Genomic DNA, 23,765 nt, shown 5'->3' with positions numbered 1-23,765 from the left:
TGAAACACATCCTGAAGAAATATGTGAGCTGAGTGAAACATTGTTACAATAATCTGACTTCATTAGTAGAAGTGTGATAAGAAGCACCCTTACGCAAACTATCCTCATTATAATACTAAAAATCACACCCCTTGAGCCGGAGACCCCGGCCCAAGTAGAGACCCCTCACCTCTGAGCATGTGTAGAACTTCAAAGTAGTACTGTGGCTTTAAGAGTAAGGTACAGAAATGTAGACCAATAAGAAACTGTTTTATGTAATCACTTATGCATATGTATAACTAAACTGTATAAATATTTGTACCTGTTTGAACAATCGGTGTGCTAGCTTTGTGGAGTTACCACCTAGCACCCAGTCTTGCGCAAAACTTGGAATAAACTGATAGCTCTGTGTGCATATTGGGTGTTGCACACGGGGTAACGAACTCCATTTGTGAGACAACATTTTGGCACCCCAGATGGGACAGCCGTAAGGCCTTGCCCGGATCGTCTTGCTGTCCTGACGGGAAGTGGCGGTCCAAACAGATTCCAGCGCGCACCAACCTGTTGTTTAGGGATTCCCTTCGGCCTCCCTTCTGTGGTCGGGCGGTAAGCAACACAATGGTGCAATGAGAATTTAACGAGATATCTTCAGGGGAGTGTAGAGAAGGAAATCTCGGTGAGTTGGAAATCTGATTCTGATTTTGTTCTGGGCTCTGCATAAGACGCATCAGGAAAGATACGCAGCAGTAGCATCTGGTTTATGTTTTCAGTACCAATCTGTTTTAGCGAAGGGAGACGTCCCTTGTTCTGGTTTCTGTATTAGTCTGTTTTAAAATTGCTCTGCATAAGACACCCATAAAGGACCACAGCAGGAGCTTAATTAGACTTCTGTACGTAGACGCTTCGATTGCTGAGTACATGAAGTCCTGGTTAACAAAGGTTTTCCTAGGAAATGATATGGGTTTAAATCCTTCTACCGAGATACCTCCCTGCACTCCTTTAGGATGCATCCTGAAAAATTGGTGAAAATTTGGAGGGGTTCCCCTAACTAAAGAAAAACTCCAAAAATATGGTAATCAGTGGTGACCAATGTACAAATTAGGTGATGATGAAAAATGGCCTGAAAATGGAACTCTAAATTATAATACTGTACTGCAATTGATGCTTTTCTGTAGGAGGATGGATAAATGGGATGAAGTACCATATGTCGATTTGTTCTTTGCATTATGGAATAATCATGAAATCAGAAAGAAATGTAAACTGCTAAATAATGATCCTGATGGTATATATGTTTTGGCAGAAAACAGGTTGGAGATGAAGCGGAGATGTTGTTCTGCATGTGATATTGGAAAAGGATGTATCAGGGGTAATGAGGAGCCAGAGGATGTTCAATTATTGCTACCAAGAACTAAGCAGGAAAAGTTGAATAACGAAACCGAGTCTGATGGAGTAGGGGAACAGTCCACTCAGAGGGACTCTTCACCAATCTCCAGAAGGACTCGGGCTCGTGCACCTGTAATACAAGCACCACTCCAACAAGCAGTTGGAGTGGAAGGCTTACCAGTGTTTGTGCATGTACCATTTACTACTTCAGACCTTTTAAATTGGAAACAATCAGTTGGATCATATCGGGAAAACCCAGACAAAATGTATCAGTTAGGGGATGCAATTATAAGCAATCATAACCCTACGTAGGGAGACATGCAGACACTGTTAAGCACTCTTTTTACTCCAGAAGAAAGGCGATTGGTAATGAAAAAAGCCAAGCAGGAAAAATCAGAGGCAGAATGCCAATGATGATCCTGCCAGGTTCATGCCTAAAAATGATCCTGAATGGGATCCCAATACCAGTGTAGGAAGGGCTATGATTAAACAATACCAACAATTGATTTTATATGGTATATGAAACTGGTTCCCGAAACTTAAAAACTTAGCGAAATTATATGATATCAAACAGGAAAACAATGAGAGCCCCTCAGCATTCTATGAGAGATTGTGTGAAACAGCTAGAAAGTGGACTGATTTGAATCCAGAGGAAGAGACTAATCAGAGAATGTTCAATATGCTGTTTATTGGACAATCTTCCCTGGACATAAGGAAAAAGCTACAAAAGGTAGATGGGGCAGGAGGAATGTCTATATCCCAACTGTTAGAAATAGCTTATAAGGTGTATAATAATCGAGATGAAGAAAAGGGAGAGACAAAAGGAAAAGCTAAAAGACAGGAAGCTGCAGGCTGCATTACTGGCCGCAGCAATTGCAGGGAATTTGGCAAAAGGCAGGGGAAGGGGTCGAGGATACTATCAAAAAGGTGATAGAGGCAGAGGTAGAAACCCTGGGTCTATCCCTGTTGCAAGTCATCAGTTAGGACTAAATCAGTGTGCATACTGTAAGGAAGACGGACATTGGAAAAATGACTGCCCGAATAGAAAACCGATTGTCCAAAAGGGGGGATCCACACGGGATGCTGTCAGATTGGAAGTAAAGTGGTATCTCATCAGTTTCTCTATATGCCAGAGTGCCCCATTCCTCTCCTAGGATGAGATTTACTTTGCAAATTAAGAGCACAAATAACCTTTTCTGATAAATCAATACAGCTACATCTACCAAAAGAAACCACCTGGAAGGCACAGTTTTGCTTATTGACTGCAAAGCAACAAGAAAATGTCGACATCCCAGAGGAAATCCTAGATGCGGTGCTACCTACAGTATGGGCAACCAAGAAACCAGGAAGGGCGAAAAATGCTGTACCAGTAAAAATCAAATGGAAACCCGGAGCACAACCGGTAAGGAAAAGACAATATCCTATTAAGTTAGAAGCCAGAATAGGTTTGGAACCATTGATAAATGACTTTATTCAGTATGGATTATTAAGAGAATGTCAGTCTGAATATAATACTCCAATTTTGCTGGTCAGGAAGCCCTGAACACAGGAGTATTGGTTGGTACAGGATTTGAGAGAAATTAACTAAATTACAGTGGATGTGCATCCGGTAGTTCCGAATCCATATACTTTGTTATCATCAATACCTGAAAATAATGTTTATTTTACAGTACTGGACCTGAAGGATGCTTTCTTTTGTATACCTCTGGAAAAGGAAAGCCAGAAATTGTTCGCGTTTGAATGGGAAAGTCCAACCACCGGAAGAAAAGCCCAACTCTGCTGGACCGTGCTGCCCCAAGGATTTAAGAACAGCCCTACCCTGTTCGGTAATGTACTAGCCCAAGAACTGGAAGAATGGCAAGCTGAGCATCCTTTTGTTATACTAATAGGGACCGCCTCAGAACAAGAATGCAGAGGAGCCGCTATTGATCTGTTAAATTTCCTGGGACTGGCTGGGTACAGGGTATCACAAAAGAAAGCCCAAATTGTACAAAAAAACCGTGGAATACCTGGGTTTTGAAGTTTCACAGGGTGAAAGAAAACTGGGACTAGAACAGAAGGAAGCTATGTGCCGAATAGCTCCTCCACGATGTAAGAAGAATTTTACTGGAGCCTCCAATATATTCAGAAAAGACAATCAATTAGCAAAACTTTTAAACTGTACCAAAACCCAGGATGGATGGTGGACAATGGATGATGGGCAAATAATAGTCACTGCCCCACTAATGAGGGAATTAATAAAAAGGACTCATCAAGAAACCCATATGGGAGCAGATGCAGTAATAGCAGATATCAGACATAGGACCAAGAATGCAAAAACTGGCTGATGCTATTGTCTCAAACAATCTAAAGATACAGAAAAGACCTCCTCCGGGACAGGTTAAAAGGGGACAAACCCGAGGAGAGTACTGGCAAATAGATTTCTCTGAGTTACCTAGGTGTAATCACTTTAAATACTTATTGGTATTGGTAGATACTTTTTCTGGATGGCCAGAAGCTTTCCCATGCCGAACCAACAAAGCTAGAGAGGTAGTCAGAGTACTGTTAAAAGAAATAATCCCTAGATTCGGTATCCCTGAAAGAATGGCCTCAGATAATGGGCCCCATTTTATTGCTAAGATTGTACAGGAAGTTGCTAGGTTTTTACAGTTTGATTGGAATTTACATACCCCTTGGAGACCGCAACCCAGCGGGAAAGTAGAGCGGATGAACCAAACTCTAAAAAGACAGATTTCTAAAGTGTGTCAGGAAACTCAAATGAAATGGGTAGATATCCTACCCATAGCATTAATGAGAGTACAAATTACACCCAGAGTTAGGGAAGGGATTAGTCCTTTCGAAATTCTGTATGGTAAACCGTATCCTGTAAATAAATTAACAGGAAGGAGTGATCAAATGCATGTCAGTGGAGACCAAACACTGACTGAATATCTGCTGTTGTTGGGGCGTACTTTGTCTTCCCTTCACAGGTACCTGAATGAGAGAACACCTGTTCCACTAGACACTCCAGTACATTCCTTTCAACTAGGAGACCAAGTCTACGTTCGAACCTGGAAAGATGAACCTTTGAAGGAATGCTGGAAGGGACCATATTTGGTGTTACTAATTACTCCCACAGCTATTAAAGTAAAAGGAATAGATTCTTGGATTCACTACACATGAGTGAAAACCTCTCCACCAGAAGAGTGGACATCAAGAGAAATCCATAACCCATATAGATTGTGTCCAAAGGGAATTACTTCTGTATTTTCTTGTATTATTGGGAACAATAATATTGTTAACATATCTCTGTAAATACACTGAATTCTTTCAGGTGAAAAGTGAAGGAAGTAGAGAGAATGATACCCCTCTTACGCTTAATGATACTTCTACATGTCATCAGGGGGGAACCAGGAGAGTCATCTGACCTGGAGATGGCTGACCTCTTGGTTCCCTGATTTAAGACCGTGGGTAAAGAAGTTGCTGGGCATAATACTGATTGCACTGAGCATCTTTGTATGTCTATATGTGTTACTACAATGCACCTGCAGATGTTCCTTAGCATTCGCTAAACAACCTGAGGAGAAAGTGAGACTTATCTAAAAAAAATTGTATTCTTAGATAGTCTCAAAGGGGGGAATTGTAGTCAATTAAATGTAGTAAATTAAAATTCAGTATTTTACAGCTATGTATTCAATATTATACAGCTATGTGGGAAGATTCAGATATGAGAAGTACACTAGAGCTGATGGAAGGTCGAGGCATACATAAAGCTGATAAGGAGGATTCATGCTGGAACGTGGAAAGAATTATTGTCCTTGGGAGTGAAATACATCCTGAAGAAATATGTGAGCCGAGTGAAACATTGTTACAACAATCTTGTTGATTAATAAATATATTGTTTAATATCTTTATCAATGATCTGGACGAAGGGATCAAGTGCACCCTCAGTAAGTTTGCAGACGACACCAAGTTGGGCAGGAGTGTTGATCTGCTTGAGGGTAGGAAGGCTCTACAGAGGGACCTGGACAGGCTGGATCGATGGGCTGGGGCCAATTGTATGAGGTTCAACAAGGCTAAGTGCCAGGTCCTGCACTTGAGTCACAACAACCCCATGCAACGCTACAGGCTTGGGGAAGAGTGACTGGAAAGCTGCCTGGCAGAAAAGGACCTGGGGGTGTTGGTCGACAGCCGACTGAATATGAGCCAGCAGTGTGCCCAGGTGGCCAAGAAAGCCAATGGCATCCTGGCTCGTATCAGCAATAGTGTGGCCAGCAGGACTAGGGAAGTGATTGTCCCCCTGTACTCAGCACTGGTGAGGCCGCACCCCGAATACTGTGTTCGGTTTTGGGCCCCTCACTACAAGAGAGACATTGAGGTGCTGGAGTGTGTCCAGAGAAGGGCAATGAAGCTGGTGAAGGGTCTAGAGCACAAGTCTTATGAGGAGCGGCTGAGGGAACTGGGGTTGTTTAGCCTGGAGAAAAGGAGGCTGAGGGGAGACCTTATCGCTCTCTACAACTACCTGAAAGGAGGTTGTAGCGAGGTGGGTATTGGTCTCTTCTCCCAAGTAACAAATGATAGGATGAGAGGAAATGGCCTCAAGTTGCGCCAGGGGAGGTTTAGACTGGATATTAGGAAATTTTACTTCACTGAAAGGGTTGTCAAGCATTGGAACAGGCTGCCCAGGGAAGTGGTTGAGTCACCATCCCTGGAAGTATTGAAAAGACATTTGGATGAGGTGCTTAGGGACATGATTTAGTGGTGGTCGTGGTAGTGTTAGGTTTACGGTTGGACTCGATGATCTTAAATGTCTTTTCCAACCTATACAATTCTGTGATTCTGTGAATCTGACTTCATTAGTAGAAGTGTGATAAGAAGCACCCTTATGCAAACTATCCTCATTATAATACTAAAAATCACACCCCTTGAGCCAGAGACCCCGGCCCAAGTAGAGACCCCTCACCTCTGAGCGTGTGTAGAACTTTAAAGTAGTACTGTGGCTTTAAGAGTAAGGTACGGAACCCCAGCCGGCAACTAAGCACTACACAGCCACTCGCTCACTCCCCCACAGTGGGATGGGGGAGAGAATCAGAAGGGTAAAAGCAAGAAAACTCGTGGGTTGAGATAAAGACAGTTTAATAGGGAAAGCAAAAGCCGCGCACGCAAGCAAAGCAAAGCAAGGAATTCCTTCACCACTTCCCATGGGCAGGCATGTGTTCAGCCATCTCCAGGAAAGCAGGGCTCCATCACACGTAATGGTTACTTGGGAAGACAAATGCCATCACTCCGAATGTCCCCCCCCTTCCTTCTTCTTCCCCCAGCTTTATATGCTGAGCATGACGTCATATGGTATGGAATAGCCCTTTGGTCAGTTGGGGTCAGCTGTCCCAGCTGTATCCCCTCCCAGCTTCTTCTGCACCTGGCAGAGCATGGGAAGCTGAAAAGTCCTTGATTTAGCATAAGCACTACTTAGCAACAGCTAACAATCCCTGTATTATCATCAACACTGTTTTCAGCACAAATCCAAAACATAGCCCCATACTAGCTACTATAAAGAAAATTAACTCTATCCCAGCCAAAACCAGCACATCATTGTAAAAAACGTCTTCCTTATGTCCAATCTAAACCTACCCTCTTTCAGCTTAAAACCATTGCCCCTTGTCCTGTCACTACAGGCCCTGGTAAAAAGTCTCTCTCCATCTTTCTTATAAGCCCCCTTTATGTATTGAAAGGCAGCAATAAGGTCTCCCAGGAGCCTTCTCTTCTCCAGGTCAAACAACCCCAGCTCTCTCAGCCTTTCTTCATAGGAGAAGTGTTCCAGAACTACCAATCTCCCACCATGTCCAAAATAAGCTAGAACAATACCCATGCACACTTTAATAATGATGTTGGTGTTGCCCCCCCCAATCTACTAAAGTTAATATTTAATACATCTACTTAATAAATATATTCACATTTTTAAAAATCCTCTTTGTGAAGAGAGTTCAAACTTGGAAAAAAGAAAGTTCAAGCAGAAACTAATTTTATAATAAATACAAATGTGGTACAAAGAAGAAAAGCTGTACTATAAGACTGTATCCCAACCTTACACAGAACTCATTGATTGCAGACAATACAATACACATTATTTCCTTTCTACTAGCTTTTAAGCCTTTTAAACTTCCAATTCAAATCTAGGATTGCCTCACTTCTATGAACCAGTTTATTAGCAGCTGTTTTTATAAGGTTTGTTTGGTTTTGTGTTTTTATTTTTAAATTCATAGAAGAGTAAAACCATGAAACCACCTTATAAAGAATCACATCTTGTTACTGTCTTAGTCTGGCTAATTACACAAGCTTTTTTCTTTTTTCACATTCATCAGAAAAGTATCTCCAGATATGTGATTTTTTCTCCATTCCAAAATAGGTGTAACAAGCCTATTTAGTTCAGTTAGCAGTTGAACTTGGTTTTAAGATCACCAACCCAAGTGACTACAGTGAAGCAACAACCTTGCCATTGAGAATGGAACATGAATCTTTAGAAAGACTCTTGAATTGTTATGTTTAGCACTGTGACATGCTGCTCTAAGAATCAGAGGTTTCAATAGCCACCAGTCCTCAAGCTTTCTGAAGCTACTCCTCTATCAAAGGTGGGGAGGAAGAAGGGGAAGAAGAAAGAGATGTAGACTTCAAAGCAATTCTGGTGGAATAAACTTTAAAAATCTAACCTGCAGTGGTATTTGTGTTTAATTATTTTAATGATGTTTTCACAACTGTAAGATTTGAGTACATACAAAAAGAAATTAAAAATACAGATCTTAGCCTTTAAGTACTTTAAGTACTCCCTTTATGAATTAGTTGCCTTATATATAATTTGTTCTTTTTTGCTTCCAATATTGCCTTTTTGTTCCCAAAATTGGGGTTTTGTTGTTGTTGTTGTTACTTTATAGCTTCTTGCTACTAATTTAAATGTGATTTATAAGTTAACATTAATTGCTAAATTTTCATATCATGGCACAAAATTTAACTGTTTCCTTTGTCTTAAACATGAATAATGTGATTTAGTCCTGTGAAAATGACTCCTTGGTTATATCAGGAGAAAACAAAACAGAAAAGAACCTTTTAAAAATATACTTATTTCATTCATGCCTGGAATATTAAAATTAAATACTGAAAATTCTCTCTTCTTTCTCACCAGCCTGTTACACCACCCATAATCCTGTTCTGAGGGAAATTACAAGAAACAAATTCTGTTCATTTTGAATTCTTAATTTCTACCTTCTAAATATCAATCCACATGCACGTTCTGAGAAATCATTAAGGATAGGTGGCCTTTTCAAATGTTTTATTTCCCTACATCTTCATGTACAGAATACTTGTGAGAATCAATCAGAAAATAAAACTATACTTGTGTACAAATTAAATTAATCACCATTTTTTAATGATGCATTTCATGCCCAATCTTTTCAGCACATTGAAGCAATAAAGTACAATGAAGTAATAAACTACTTGACAAAGCAATTCTGTACTGTGTAGTAGATAAATAGGAGAGAAGTCAGTATGGTGTCTTTTTCAGTTAAACCAAAAAGTTATATTTTCTGCATACATGAATGAACTGGAATTGCTCACAGCAAAGTGAAGTTTTAAAAAATTCATTATTAGATAGTTATATTACAAAAAGCTCTTAAATGAGAACTGATAAAATATTAAAGTCATCATTCTGCTTCTATATTGGTTCTTTGATTCAAAACTGATATTTGTTTAAACACAGGGGATCAGCAAGTCATTTCAGTATACGTGACAAGCTTCTAAAGCATCTATAGGTACAGAAAGTAATGAGCACAATTTCCAGTCAATGTCAGATCATCTACCAATTAGTTGTGAACTCTGACAAATCACATTGTGCCTTGATATACCCTTCTGTGAAATGGGTAAAATTTTCAACTAAAGGTTCCCATATGAAGTGTTCAGAAGGAGCCAAATTACTGAAGTTATTGGAAGTAGAGACAATTAGCAACTTAATGGACTGTTTAAACCTTCCAGACCTAATATTTTCAGTAATTAAACATGAAAACATCAAAGTTCAAGAGGAATACAAACCTTTGTCCTAAATCCATGAGAATATTGTGGAATGTTGAACATATGAATCATATGAACTACACAAAAAAACCTATTCCAGAACATTATTTTGCATGCTATTTTTAAACAGAATTGCTTATATTCATAGTGAACTAGCCATCCAAAGAAATCGCATATATGCCTTTAAAGTATAAAAAGTACTATTTCGATATTCCTAATAACACCAGTTTTCTAGAGGCCTATTTACTAAATGTAAACTACAGTATAATTTTAAAATGCCTACCCAAACCTGTTGAAGCTCCCTAAGATAATAAATCCATAAAACTCTCAGAACAGCTCAATAAAGATTGAACCAATAAGCCACTAAGATTTCACTAGCTCCTTTTTATGATATATCACATTTAAAAAAAGAATTCTAATGTCTTTTAAAATTAAATTACATTTTTCACAGCAAGACTGCTTAAAATCAATACAGATGAGGTAAAAAAATTTCTGAGCTTCAGTTGAGATTATCTGAAAATGTGCTTAACAGTTCAAAGTGCATTACAAAAAATCAGTAAGCCTGAGTTAGTTTAAAGTTCAAACTGTTGAAATCATGTGATTTCCACACAGTGCACACAGCAATCACTATTTCTTGGGATCTGTAAACTTCTTAATGGTACAGCAGATGAATCTTTGCACTCAAAGTTTTCCCTTACCTACTCTACAAAAAAAAACAGCTTTCTCTCTCTCTCTGCACCCCTGCTTTTCCCAAACACACAAGACAACCCTGACAATTTGGGCACTCATATAAGCCAGACTTCCTTCTGTGCAGCCCTTTGGATAGAACTGTTAATCCTTCTTCTTAATTAATGAGGTAATGGTGGTTAACCATAAAGCAATATTAATACTAACTCTCTAGGAAACTTCAACAGAAGAGTTTTAACATTTTTGTTGATTTCCTGGTAACAAAAATCATGGAGGTGGAACTGTTACAGCATCTTGATGTTTAAGAACTTACAAATTCAGGACTGTCTGAACAATATCAGACTCAGCAGATCTGTATCTATTTTCTGCTCTCTTTCTTGGATAGTTTAAAAGATTCTCCCCTCAACTTCAAATTTTATTAATAGCAGGGGATGCAGGTTCCCCTCCAAATTATATCAGTCTTACACAAAGACAAAAGAGAGTGCAAACAGTGGATAAACATGAGTGATCAGAGAAATGTACTGAGGGGAGCACGCATTAAAAACAATTGCAAATGTTTAGTGCATTTAACATTGCTTCAGTCTCTTAGACTCTCAAAACACTTCTCAAGGTCCACTATGCTTCATTCAGTATGTGATTAAATAGCTAACATCAGGTTTGCATTTTATTTATGTTGGAAAAGAAAAAAGCAGCAGAGACAACACGGGGATTAATAATTCTGCAAATTAAAAACATTGCAGCAGATTTTTTTTTTTTTTTTACACAAACAGCAATGCAATTTTTTTTAGTCAGTTATAAGACTAAGTAAAACATCTATAAGGATAATGAATTTATATTATCTGGGATTCTATTGCAGCAAACAACTACTGCAGCTTTCATTCAGTGATTGTCAAAAACTTTCTAATATGCCACTGCAATGCAGATGCCGACTAGCAAATCAAAGGCATTCAGCAACTAGACAAAGATGATCTGATGACAACTTTGGTGCTACTGGCAACCATTATTGGCATCAAACACATTATCTGCCTTTATTTTCCTCCTCTCCTGGCACTTGACAAACAAAATGGAGGTTTTTGTAACAACGGAACACAGCATAAATGCTGCACTTATTGACTCAAATACCACGAAATTATTTTATGAACTGAGATGCGTTTCATATCAAATGATAGAGGCTGGCTGATGCCTGAATGCCTGACCAAAAAAAAAAAAAGTTTTGTCAACAGAAGCAATGATCATGGCATTTTCAAGGTTTGAAGGTTTTTTAAAACTCAGGAAAAAAAACAAACAACCAAACAGAATGAACAGAACTTCATAGAAATACATCATTAAGAATTATTTTGATGTTAAATATTTTAATGGATGAAGTACTGATCACAATGTAAACTTCACTGTTTCTTCCTCCAAACCAACCAAAGCAGCAGCATTGCAACCTGTGTCAAGCCACTTCTATTTAAGATCCTGAAACACAAGAGGATAGTAAGAGAAAGGGAGAAACAAGCTACATTCTGAGAGGAGCAAGCAGAACAAAATTAAGTTGGTCAATGACAAAACTTGATAGGCTGGTCCTTATCCCCCCCCAAGAGAAACAAGGAAGTAGAATCTCTTTTTATAAATAACCTAAAGGATTACTGACATTTCTAAATTTAAAAATTGTCAATATATTGTAACATTACTCTGCACTGCAATGCAGATGCCAACCAACAAATCACAGGCATCCTAAGCTAAACAAAGATCGATGCCAATCCTGGTGCCACTGGCAACTATCCTTGGCACTCAAACTATTCTTCCCCCCCCCCCCCCCCAACAGTTTTAAAGCAACAACAAGGAAAAAAAATGCTACTTTGCCCTTTTTTATTCATTTTATGTGCTAATTCCTTCATATTTCATTTGCAAATTATTTTTATTTATCTGCTTAGCTTTTATGATACCATTTGATATGATGTGGGTTTTCATATTCTAAGAGAAAAATAAAAAGCAAAATATTATGTGTAAGATGCAGCGGTTTGATTGAATTTTGCAAAGTCTGGTGTTCTTAAGTGCACTACAAAGTGACATAACCTGTTTTCAATTAGATTAATTTAAAAAAAGAAAAATACTAGGATACTAGGATAACTTAATATGACTTTTTCAAGAGAACCACCAGATGTGAACAGATTTACCATGAAGCAGCAAGAGAGATACAAAAAAAATTGTTTACAATATTAAATGGTCTACCAAGTGTGATTTAATACAAAGAAATTAACCAACATTATCTTTCAGTATATTGTCTCAGTAGCTCCTTGTAACTTTGGAAATAATAATGAAGTCATAACGTTAGAGTGTGCTTATCTTACTCATTTCTATTTAGAACTTGGACAATTTAGACAACTTTTGGATAAACTCATATTGTCAATTCATTTAAACTAATAAAATCAGGAATGTCCTGCAACCCCTACTCCCCATTTCAAGTTACAGGCTTCCACCAACAGAAAAAATTGGCAATGTTTAAAAGTACACTGACCCTGGTTTCTTTGGCTTAAAAGCTACTTAATTAATCAATAAGCTATGTCTTAAAATATGTGTATTCAAATATCATTTTAACTTTCCTGCACAAAAGAAGCTTAAAGGGACAAATCATATATAATTAAGATATTTTGTTCGACACTATCACAGCACGCTTACTTTCTATGTTATCCAGGATCAGTTTTAACAATTAAGCAGCTGCTTAAAGTCATTGCAGAACAACTGTTGTATACTTTGTCTACTGCTGTGGAAAAAAAATGTTAAATACAAGCAGGAAAAAAACACCAACAACAATGAGTTATATTCTTTCATCATGAAAAGTTCAGAAGGACTAACTGTATTTATATGTTTCTGTAATCATAATGCATCACTTGGGTAATTAAACGTGGATTATAAAAGAGAGGTTCATTAAAATGAATAAGTTTGTGCTGTGTATGTGTTCTCTTAAAGAATGAATATTCATAGATAATAAGAAAAAAAAAAACATCAATGGTCAAATTAAGACATGTCATTTTACTTTTTTGTTACTAATAAAAACCATTCAGTTAAATCCCTCTAGTTATATACCGAACATCAGATAACAGCCTGCCACCTGCTCTCCTGTAGGCCCTTTCTGCCTACTACCAGGACAAGCTGAGAAATGGTCCATCATCTGTGGCAGATCAAACTCTCCCTAGTTTGGATTTGCAGATAAGAAATAAATGCTTTATTAGTGTGGACCAGCCAGTAATGCAAAGACTTCCAGAGGATGATACAATCACCAGAGAGGACCCAAAAGACTTTTCAGGAAGAAAATGTTTTTCCATGATCCTCAGTATCTGAGAAAAACTTTATCTACTTACATCCATTTATGATTTAGAGGAACTGCAAATGAATACTGTAATATGTAACAGTTTTTCCCCCCAATAAAGAATTATCATCAGCTGATTTTCTTTTAATTCTATAACACTAAACTTATGTAGCTTTTCCATAGTGTACCTGGGATTTTCCATATTAAAATATCTTTCAAACAAAACTGAGCATACCAGTGTGACTATGAAAACATAACTTTTATGGAATATTTTGTGAAAATATTACAACGTGGTTTGTTGTTTTAAAGTTCAGACAAGTAATATGAGATGGCATTGTCAAGTATGAATAAAATGTAAATATTGTATGCAATAAATCTAAGTATATAGTTATGGTAGTTACTAAGCAGTATTTCTTTGCTAAAGTTTTTTCACGTTTAATAATGATGAGAAAGTTTACAATTGTTCTTCAAAGCAACTGTAGATTCATCAGTGTAAGGAAAAATATTGAATATTTGTATTAAAAAGGTGAAAATAAATATTTATATTACCTACATGTCTGTGCAATTGGACATACTTGCATCTGTTATTAACATTACTGGAGAAAAAGACCTATAATAATAATGTTTTCTGAAGCACTAACTGGAAAATACTGCCGCTGACATAAATGGCAACTGCAAAGGAACTTAAGTACTTCCTTAGTGTGTCCTAGTCTCTCTTGAAAGAGAACGTGACACTTGTGTCAAATGTATATATCATACGTATATACATACCCACATTGTGTAGATAGACCACAGAAGAGCATTTCATTACAAGTCATCGCTTAGGAGAAAAAGGGCTACTTAGAATCACTTTGACATACTAACACAAAAATGCAACAGCCTGCTTCCTACCTTTCTCCTGCACGTAGTATGCCAAAAAAAAGTCAAGCTCCTTGACTGATACTGTTATATGATGTGGTTGGACACAAAGTGCTGGATTTGTACAATGTGGAGATTTCATGAGTCGTTCTCCATCTGTACTTTCCAAGGGGATGCCTTTGAACAGGATCACCATGACCAGATCCAGACGCCAGACTTTGTCAGCCTGTCGCAGACAGTCAATTCTCCTAATCTTACCCTTTTGGTCAGGATTGGACAATACACAGCATGGATGCTTCTTCCCAGTAACCGTGAGCACAAAGTCTTCCCGGTACTCTTGGCGAATATCCTTGCGAAGCTTGGCAAGGAGCCTGGATGCCCACTTCTGTTTAATTTCAGGCTTCTCACTAAGTAACTCATCCTTGACTGCTCTTTCCTCATCCTTTGACATTCGCTTCTCATGTTTTTTAAAATACTTGCGTTTTCGAGCCTGAAGGTTGAACCAAGTATAGGCAATTGCATGGACACGTGGAAGAAGTGCCTCAATGAATGGGTGAAATTCATCCTGTGGGAAAAAGGGGGGGGGGGGGGGAAGGAAGAGAAGAAGAAAACTCAAAGTCACTTTGTTCTTATAAGCAAGGCAATATCGAGATAGGTTTCTGAAAATATCAAAGTGAAAACCAAGATGAAAAGAATAATTAAAATTTAGACAAACTTCTGCATAAACTCTCATGTATCACTATCAGGCAATGGACAAAATTACTCAGAGCATCACATTTTCTCCACATTTCACTCTTTGAAGGATCCATGTAAATATTTTATTTGATATGCCTCCCCTCACTTCATCCCACAACGCTGTACAGACTACATAATTTAAAAGAGATGCTATCAAGATGTTTTGTTTCTAACATGTAAATAGCAAGTGAACAGCTAACACCAAGCAAAGTACCATTATACAAAGAGGACACTATACGATTTAAAAAGAAAAAAAAATCTGAGCAGAAACATTTGGAACGCTGAAGCAAATACCACAATTTATTTATCTGTGGTACAGAAACACAAAGCATATACATACTCAGTGTAATACCACACAATTCCCACTTTTGGAGCATGCTCTCAGCAAGAAACTGCTGGTGGCACAAAGAGCATGTGCCACTAAACTTGATCCATTTTCTTATCAAATGTTTAACATTCCAACACTGAAACAGCACCATTCCAGTGGTGGTAACTAGAGAAATCAGTATATAGTAAGGGAAAGTAGGTAAAAGACACACTATGTCATATAAAATTCCTGAACAAAAGCTTCTGTACTTTCAACTCTGCATGGTTCCCTCCCACCACTCAAACTCTGTAAAATTTATGAAGTTGAGAACAAGAATTACATTAATGTTTTTCCAGCAGCTCCACTATGGCATTTGAAGCACCACCAAGCCAGTTTTTTAACTGATCACTTGAGTACGGCAATAACTGTAAACCCCTTAAAAATAAATCTGAGCTATACAATGAAAAAATGGCAACTTGGCACAAACATTGCATTCTTTGTGTTTCTGTGTGCTGTGGCAGGGTGATATTAAAAGTGGTCAAACACTGCTTTTGTGACATCCATGCAATTTAATTACAGTTCTAAAATATCCCTTCCTGTCATATGGCTTCACCTGCAAGTTTATATCTTCTGCCTAGTTGCAATATTTATTGTATTAAAGAGGTAATGCTTAATTGTTGTCTACAAGTACATTCTACAGCAACCAAATTATTTCATTTTATCTGCTTTAAGCATCTTCTTATGCATCCATGTTAATATCTAAATAGGCCTTTCCCCAAAAAGTATTGTCTTTTATGAACAAATATGAATATAATTAATTTGCTGTTTAAAACAGAGCAATCTGCTTATCAAACATTACTATATTTTGGTTTGGAAGTCAGACCTTAGGGGGAAGTATCTTTTTCTGTGTTTAGGCATATTTGGTTTTAAATACTGTGCAGAGAGTGTTCATCATATGGAATGACACAATGCAATCAAACTAAAACTGAAACTTTTTTATGTTAATATATTCAAAAACACAATTAAATTATTTTCATTAAATTATTTTAATTACTTTGATAGGCAGGGAATTAATTATATTTAATCAGCAGGTTGATTAGGTAAAAAATGCTGAAAGTATAACCAATTGTCTCATAATTATAAAAAATTCAGACTACCACTGTAAAAACATACTGACCTTTGGGGTGAGAATTTAGTATTAAAATGTTCAAATTTCAAAAGATTTAAAAATTTTCCTGAACGTTAAAAACCTACAATGTCTAGTCATTTCTCTTCCCTAATCACCCTCAAATCAAAGACAAAGCAAAAGAAAAATTGCAAACAGTTTACATATAGCCATCACTACCTTTATAGAGAAGAAAGAGAGCCAATATCAAAAGACCATTCAGGACATAAATGATTACATTCCAGTATGATGCTTAACAAAGAACCACAAAGACAATAATTAAACTGATTAGGAGTTTCCAGCAGAGATTTTTAACAACTCTGATACTATACTTGCACATTAAAGCCATGGAAATAGTTAAACCACAAACTGTTCTTTGTGTGGAAAAGCAATAGTGCTGTGATTAACCACAGCCCATGATAAGATTCCCGTCTTCATACACTTTCTGATGCCGTGCTTTTTCCTCCTTCAATTATAACTAATACAGAAAGTAGTAGTTCTCCAGAAGTCATGTTAATAAAAGCATTTTAATAAAATGTTAATAAATTTTGAATTTAACAGAAACAGCAAGACTGTGTCGGTAAATCATTCCAGTTCATTTTATACTGAATAAAACAGATTTACTACAGGTTTTGAAAACTCTTAACAGCTAGAGGCTAAAGCAGGGGAGCTGAAGGGCTTGGGGAGAAAAGATTCTTTTGTCCCAGGTACAATAATTTCCCCTATGTCTAAAATAGATTGCAGCATTTCTAGTTTTAAAAATGGTGATAAAATTGCTGCAGAAATATTCTACAATATTAGAATACCAGAGATCTAGTTTTTCTTTCTAGTAAGAACATCATGAACATTGGATTGGCTTCATCTGTAGATACTGTATATAATATTAACAATAATAGCTGATAGTATTGTAAATCCATAAATAATTTTATAGTCAAATTTCAAATTTTAAATTCCAGTCTATAATGACTGAATGATTTTGTTTTAAAAAGTGAAAACATTTTATTAACTATGGTCATGCTTTTGCTTCATAATATCATAAAGTCCTAAAACTATAAAATGTATATTAAAATGTGAGAAAAGAAACACAGTAAATAATGTCCTCTTCTAAAGCAATATTGTCAAATAACTTTGAGATTCATTGTGCATCTGGATTCCTTTCAAATGAAGCATTATTTGACAAGAATTGCCCCATAAAAATGATCCTAAATGGAGATTTGCTATTAATCATACATATTCTCCAGTAAACCTCCTACCTATCTATTAAATTTCATTTTTCCCTGTACTATTTGTAGTTAATGTTGAAACAATGTTTTTTATGTGGCACTTACCCATATGCCATAACTGCTCTTTCAACAAAGTGATTTATGCAGGTAAAATTTTCAAATGTCTTAAGAAATTATGCTGGTGAATCAATGTGCAATGACAATTTAGATTAAAATGGAAGTTATTTTGAAATATTTACATAGTTTGCAAATAACTCAAAATTATCTATACTCTAATTGTGGTATAATAACGATAGGTCAGGTTTTCTTTTTCTAATAGTTAAAAGGGAAACAGAAATCCTTTTCTCTTCCTTCTACCTTTCCAAACTTTGTATCAATTAATCCAAGCTTGAATAAAGGACCATACAATAAATAAGGTAGATATCTAGCAATTATACATAGGAAACCTTGCGTTCTCAATTTCACTGCATGGATTTTCTCTGCCAAAAAATAAACAACATATTCTAGGGAGGGAAGAAAATTAAAACATATTTTAAGATTCCTGGACAACTGCAATATAAAAATAAACTATGGTAAAAATATGACAAGAGACTGACTGCTTAAAGGCATGCAGTAACTGCATCTGTCGTGGTTTAGCCCCAGCCAGGAACTAAGCACCACGCAGCCGCTCGCTCACTCCCCCCCGGTGGGATGGGGGAGAGAATCGGAAGAGCAAAAGTAAGAAAACTTGTGGGTTGAGATAAAGACAGTTTAATAGGGAAAGCAAAAGCCACGCACACAAGCAAAGCAAAGCAAGGAATTCCTTCACCACTTCCCATGGGCAGGCAGGTGTTCAGCCATCTCCAGGAAAGCAGGGCTCCATCACGCGTAATGGTTACTTGGGAAGACAAATGCCATCACTCCGAACGTCCCCCACTTCCTTCTTCTTCCCCCAGCTTAATATACGGAGCATGACGTCATGTGGTATGGAATAGCCCTTTGGTCAGTTTGGATCAACTGTCCTGGCTGTGTCCCCTCCCAGCTTCTTGTGCACCTGGCAGAGCATGGGGAGCTGAAAAGTCCTTGACTGGTGCAGCAACAACTAAATCATCTCTGTATTATCAACACTGTTTTCAGCACAAATCCAAAACATAGCCCCATACCAGCCACTATAAAGAAAATTAACTCTATCATCTCAGCTGAAACCAGGACAGTATCCACTCCTTATTCTATACCATTTACGTCATGCTCAGGTCCCACACTATCCAATACATTCTCATTACCCACCGTCACCCTTCCCTTCCTTTGATATAATACACACATATCATTCCCTTAGTCTATGGACCACCCCTACAAAATATTTGTAAAATGTCCATAAATGTCCACAAAATGTCCACTGAGTTCATTTAGTCCATGACTTTGGGCTTCATCTCTTATGGTTGTTACTCAGGACAGGAGAGGTGGTGTGTTTCTTGGAGTTATTGGGCACCAAAGCCAGCTTAGGTCAGGTCACTGCTGCACTTGCACTGCTTCTTGTAAGGCTTCTCCTCCATTTGTTCAGGTGGTTCCGGCTGTAGTAATTCCTATAACATGCAACTCAAATCATGGGTTACAACAATTTAAAGGTATATCCATTACAATGTCCACCCCTGGTCCTTTTGGGCCAGGTTATAGGGTTTAACATTGCAATAAACTCCTCCCCTTGCTCCTAGCCTGGCTAGCAACAAGGGGTTCCTGCTATAGTAATTCCCACAACATGCAACTCAAATCCTGGGATACAACAATTTAAAGGTATTTCCATTACAATCTCCACCCCTGGTCCCTTTGGACCAGACCATCAGGTTTAACACTGCAATGAAGTCCTCCCCTTGCCCCTGCTCCAGCTCGGACTTATCCACAGAATGTAGTACCTTCAGAAGTAAACTTGCTCCAACATGGCCTCATGCACAGCCACTGATGCTTCAAGGTGTACCTGCTGCAGCATGGACTTTATCCACAGCCACAGATGCTTCGAGGTGCACCTTATCCAGCGTGGACTTTATCCACAGCCACAGATGCTTCGAGGTGTACCTGCTGCAGCATGGACTTCATCCACAGCCACAGATGCTTCGAGGTGCACCTTATCCAGCGTGGACTTATCCTTGGGCCACAATCCCTTCAGAGGTATACATGCCGTGGCACAGACATAACCATGGCCATAGACGTTTCAAGATATACCTGCTCTGGCATGGGCTAATCCATGGGCACAGACGCTTCAGGGTGTCCTGCTCCCACGTGGACTCATCCACAGGTCACAGTCCCTTTGACTCGAGTTCACACCGGAGTTCCAGCCTGTCCAGTACAGCAGCACAGAAACAGCAGCGATGTCCTGGCCATCTGCCAGCCCAGGCGCATCGCCATTGCTGTTATCAAAATGTTCCCAGGCACAGCAGAGTAAGGTGATAAGCAGTACAGCAGCACGGCAAGCAGTGAAAGCAAAAAGCAGCCACTAACGAGCCCTAGACTCTAATATACAGTAAGGCAAGCAAGCCCTATGGCAAGCACAGAAGCCTGCCAATTAATAACTAAACAGCAATAACAGCTATAAATTCTATCTAGCACATTCCAATAAAATCTGTCATTATCTCAAACCCTTCGAGCCCCACGTTGGGCACCAAAAAGGACTGTCGTGGTTTAGCCCCAGCCAGGAACTAAGCACCATGCAGCTGCTCGCTCACTCCCCCCCGGTGGGATGGGGGAGAGAATTGGAAGAGCAAAAGTGAGAAAACTCGTGGGTTGAGATAAAGACAGTTTAATAGGGAAAGCAAAAGCTGCGCACACAAGCAAAGCAAAGCAAGGAATTCCTTCACCACTTCCCATGGGCAGGCAGGTGTTCAGCCATCTCCAGGAAAGCAGGGCTCCATCACTCGTAATGGTTACTTGGGAAGACAAACACCATCACTCCAAATGTCCCCCCCTTCCTTCTTCTTCCCCAGCTTTATATACTGAGCATGACATCATGTGGTATGGAATAGCCCTTTGGTCAGTTTGGATCAACTATCCTGGCTGTGTCCCCTCCCAGCTTCTTCTGCACCTGGCAGAGCATGGGGAGCTGAAAAGTCCTTGACTAGTGCAGCAACAACTAAAACATCTCTGTATTATCAACACTGTTTTCAGCACAAATCCAAAACATCGCCCCATACCAGTCACTATAAAGAAAATTAACTCTATCTCAGCTGAAACCAGGACAGCATCCTATCATGCTTCAGCAAGAGAAGTAAATGAAGTTTATATTCATTCCAAAATAAGGGTAAGGGGGTACATGGGGGATGAGAAAACAAAACAAAACAAAAACCACCAAGTTGTATTTGGTAAGTCTTCATTCTTCCTTGCAGTTATCTCATATTCATATTACTGTAATGATAATGGGTAATACTCCCAACTTCCAAGGACTGACTTAAAACCACACTTTTAGATTTCAGATCTGGTTTTAAAAGGTGCTACAATGCTGTCTCCACACAAACTGAACTACTGCTTCTGCAAGAACCTTTGTCCAATGAAGTATTCTATTTTCATCTGTGTTAAGAATTTATAGCAAACATTTTTGAGCACATATTACTACAGTCGAATTGTATCTGAGGCATCTTACAGACAGACAATATAAGAGATACAACTCTGATAGTGTTAACTCAACTACAACTGAAGAGTAATCAATCTTTTACTTTAAATAAACAAATAAATTCTCATTTACCCTGTAAACATAATATTTAAAATTAGGCAAAGAAAAGATGACTAAATAAACCCTTTAATCATTCCAAGCAGAAAAAAAAAGTTAACAAATTAAAGGAAATCAAAATTGCTGCAACTGTATTCCATATATTCATTACTAAATACAAGCCACTTCTACATGGCACGTGATACAGCCTGATTGGAAAACAATATATAGAAGTTTTTAAACACATGAAGACAAACAGTGCTTCATTTATGCTTGCAAAAAATCCAATGAGTTATATTTTTAATATAAACTTAAGTAGTGACATTTTAATATAGATTTGGTAAAAATAATGGACTTTATTACATCTTTGACAGAAAAAGTCCAAAAAGCAAACATATGGGGGAAAAAAGTCATTAAAGCAGAATATAACAGAAGTCCTATGTGCTTTATTACAGGTAGAAGTTAAAGTTTGCTATTATTCAATATAAAAAAAAAAATTTTGTTTCCTTTGTATTACTCAGATATATATTCATGTGTAGAAGTCTCAGTAGCTGTCAATAATTTAATAGAAAGGACAGCATTTGGAGATTTTTTTTTAACTAATCGTGGACTCCACTAGAAGTAATTCTTAAGTGTGTAACTGTAAACATGTGTATATCTGTTACACAAAGTGCAATCTATACATAGTATATTATTTTTCTTTTATAGTACTATTTCAATTTCCAGTTTTGCTCCACTCAAGTTCACATTTACTTGCTGAAAATACCTGTATTTAAGTCAATCGCACTTGGATACCAAATGAAATATAAACAATAAAAAATGCAACAGCCAAAAAGCTACAGGACTGTAACCAATCACTAAATAAGCCTTATCATTGTTTACATCTTCATGCATATTTTATGAATGCTTTAGTCCTTTTAAATCACAATGCTTTTTAATCATCAAATAACTGAAATCACAATTATCTGTTCACTATGCAAATATAAGTGCGTTATTAAGTGTTTAATACTAATGTAACAGTAAGACTTAGTTTCATGCATTTTCTTTTTCTTAAGCTATTTGCTGCACCAATGTGGAAGCAAGCAGTTATCACTTAATCAGTCTGCATCACATCCTCCTAAGACTGACTAGCACAAGAACTTCTGAGAACTAGCCCATAGCTTTACAGATATAATTTACTATTCTGAATATGCTCCAGTATCATGATGCTTATTTCTTATTAAAGCGATAATGACAAACATGCTCTGTGGACGCTTATGTATAACTTCTGAAGGATTACTTCCTATACCACTAATGTCTCAAAATGATAGTTTTAAAAGAACAATATCCCCACTCAATACCCCTCACAGAAGAAGGTTCTGAAGAACTTCAGAAACCCATACACGTTACTAAACTACTCTCCACATTCAAAGCAGTATTCCTCAGTTTGTTCAAACATTTCCCATTGTTTTAATGAACAATTTTAATAAATAGCCATGTACATGCTGATTTATAAACACCAAAATTAGACAAGAAAAATACCATATCCCTACATAACCAAGAAAGAAAATATCCTATAGATTGGTCATCCCCACTCAAACCCTCTTCATGCTGTTGGCAGGCTATATATTATTAAACAAAGTATTATGTTGCACCAGACAATGTTGGGTGGTTTTTGTTTCGAATTTTTCCAATAATAATACTTTAACACCCTTTTACTAGAGTGAATAAACCGACAGGATGAAAAGACAGCAGATCGGTGTTTTCCAATCAAATCAAAATCTGCTTTTTATTGTAATTTGCTCATTTCCATGTTGTTAACCTTTGACTTTTTATGCACTAACAATAAACATTATTTGTCTACGTGTGATACTTTGAATGAGTCTCCCCAAAACAAAGGCCTAGTATAGCGCATTCTCTACTGTTCTCCTGTGCAAGAGGAGTTTGGACCTGACAAGCAGTTAGAAGTGTGCTTTAAACCCATTACAACTACTAGCAATGACTCATTAACAACTCATATATAAAAATGAATAAATAAGAACAAAACGCATCTATACCTGAGTGAGACAGATTGGAGAATACATCATGACTTCGCTTTGATAACGCTGCCTGGAGAGCCCCTAAGAAAAGCCTCGAAAAGTAATAATTTCATCTATTAATTTTACAGTCATCTCGATGAAGATTAAATCAATCAAGAGGAGGCTCTGCCCTGGATCACGGCAACTTCACAACAAACCCCAGTCCTCCTTAAATAACCAAAAATTCAAGTTCACTCCGTGTGCTAGTTTTCCCGGGGTGAAATCCAATATACACTTTTAACCCTCTTGTAGTCGGCGGCGCAGGAGTCTTGCTTTTGCTGCTGCTGGCGGTCGTTCTGCAGATGAGGAGGGGGGAGGCTCGGCAGAGAGCGGGAGATTTTTTTGTTTGGCTGCTTTTAAAAAAAAAAA

General features: G+C 37.8%; 1 protein-coding gene across 1 annotated transcript in view; it reads right to left on the bottom strand.

Annotated features, from left to right (window-relative positions):
- LOC140650715 (nuclear factor 1 B-type-like) overlaps positions 1-23,405 on the bottom strand; it is a 220,449-nt gene extending 197,044 nt beyond the window's left edge. Inside the window, exons 1-2 of the mRNA XM_072859418.1 lie at positions 23,376-23,405; positions 14,270-14,801 (exon numbers count right to left, since the gene is read on the bottom strand). Of these exons, the coding sequence (XP_072715519.1) occupies positions 14,270-14,801; positions 23,376-23,405 (562 nt within the window). The remainder of the gene's footprint in view (positions 1-14,269; positions 14,802-23,375) is intronic.
- Positions 23,406-23,765: the final 360 nt, after the last annotated feature.

This window comes from Ciconia boyciana, chromosome 4, assembly GCF_034638445.1.
Source record: "Ciconia boyciana chromosome 4, ASM3463844v1, whole genome shotgun sequence".
NCBI classification, from domain to species: Eukaryota; Metazoa; Chordata; class Aves; order Ciconiiformes; family Ciconiidae; genus Ciconia; species Ciconia boyciana.
Note: the sequence above shows the minus strand (reverse complement) of the source record. Positions and strands in the feature narration are given on the sequence as shown.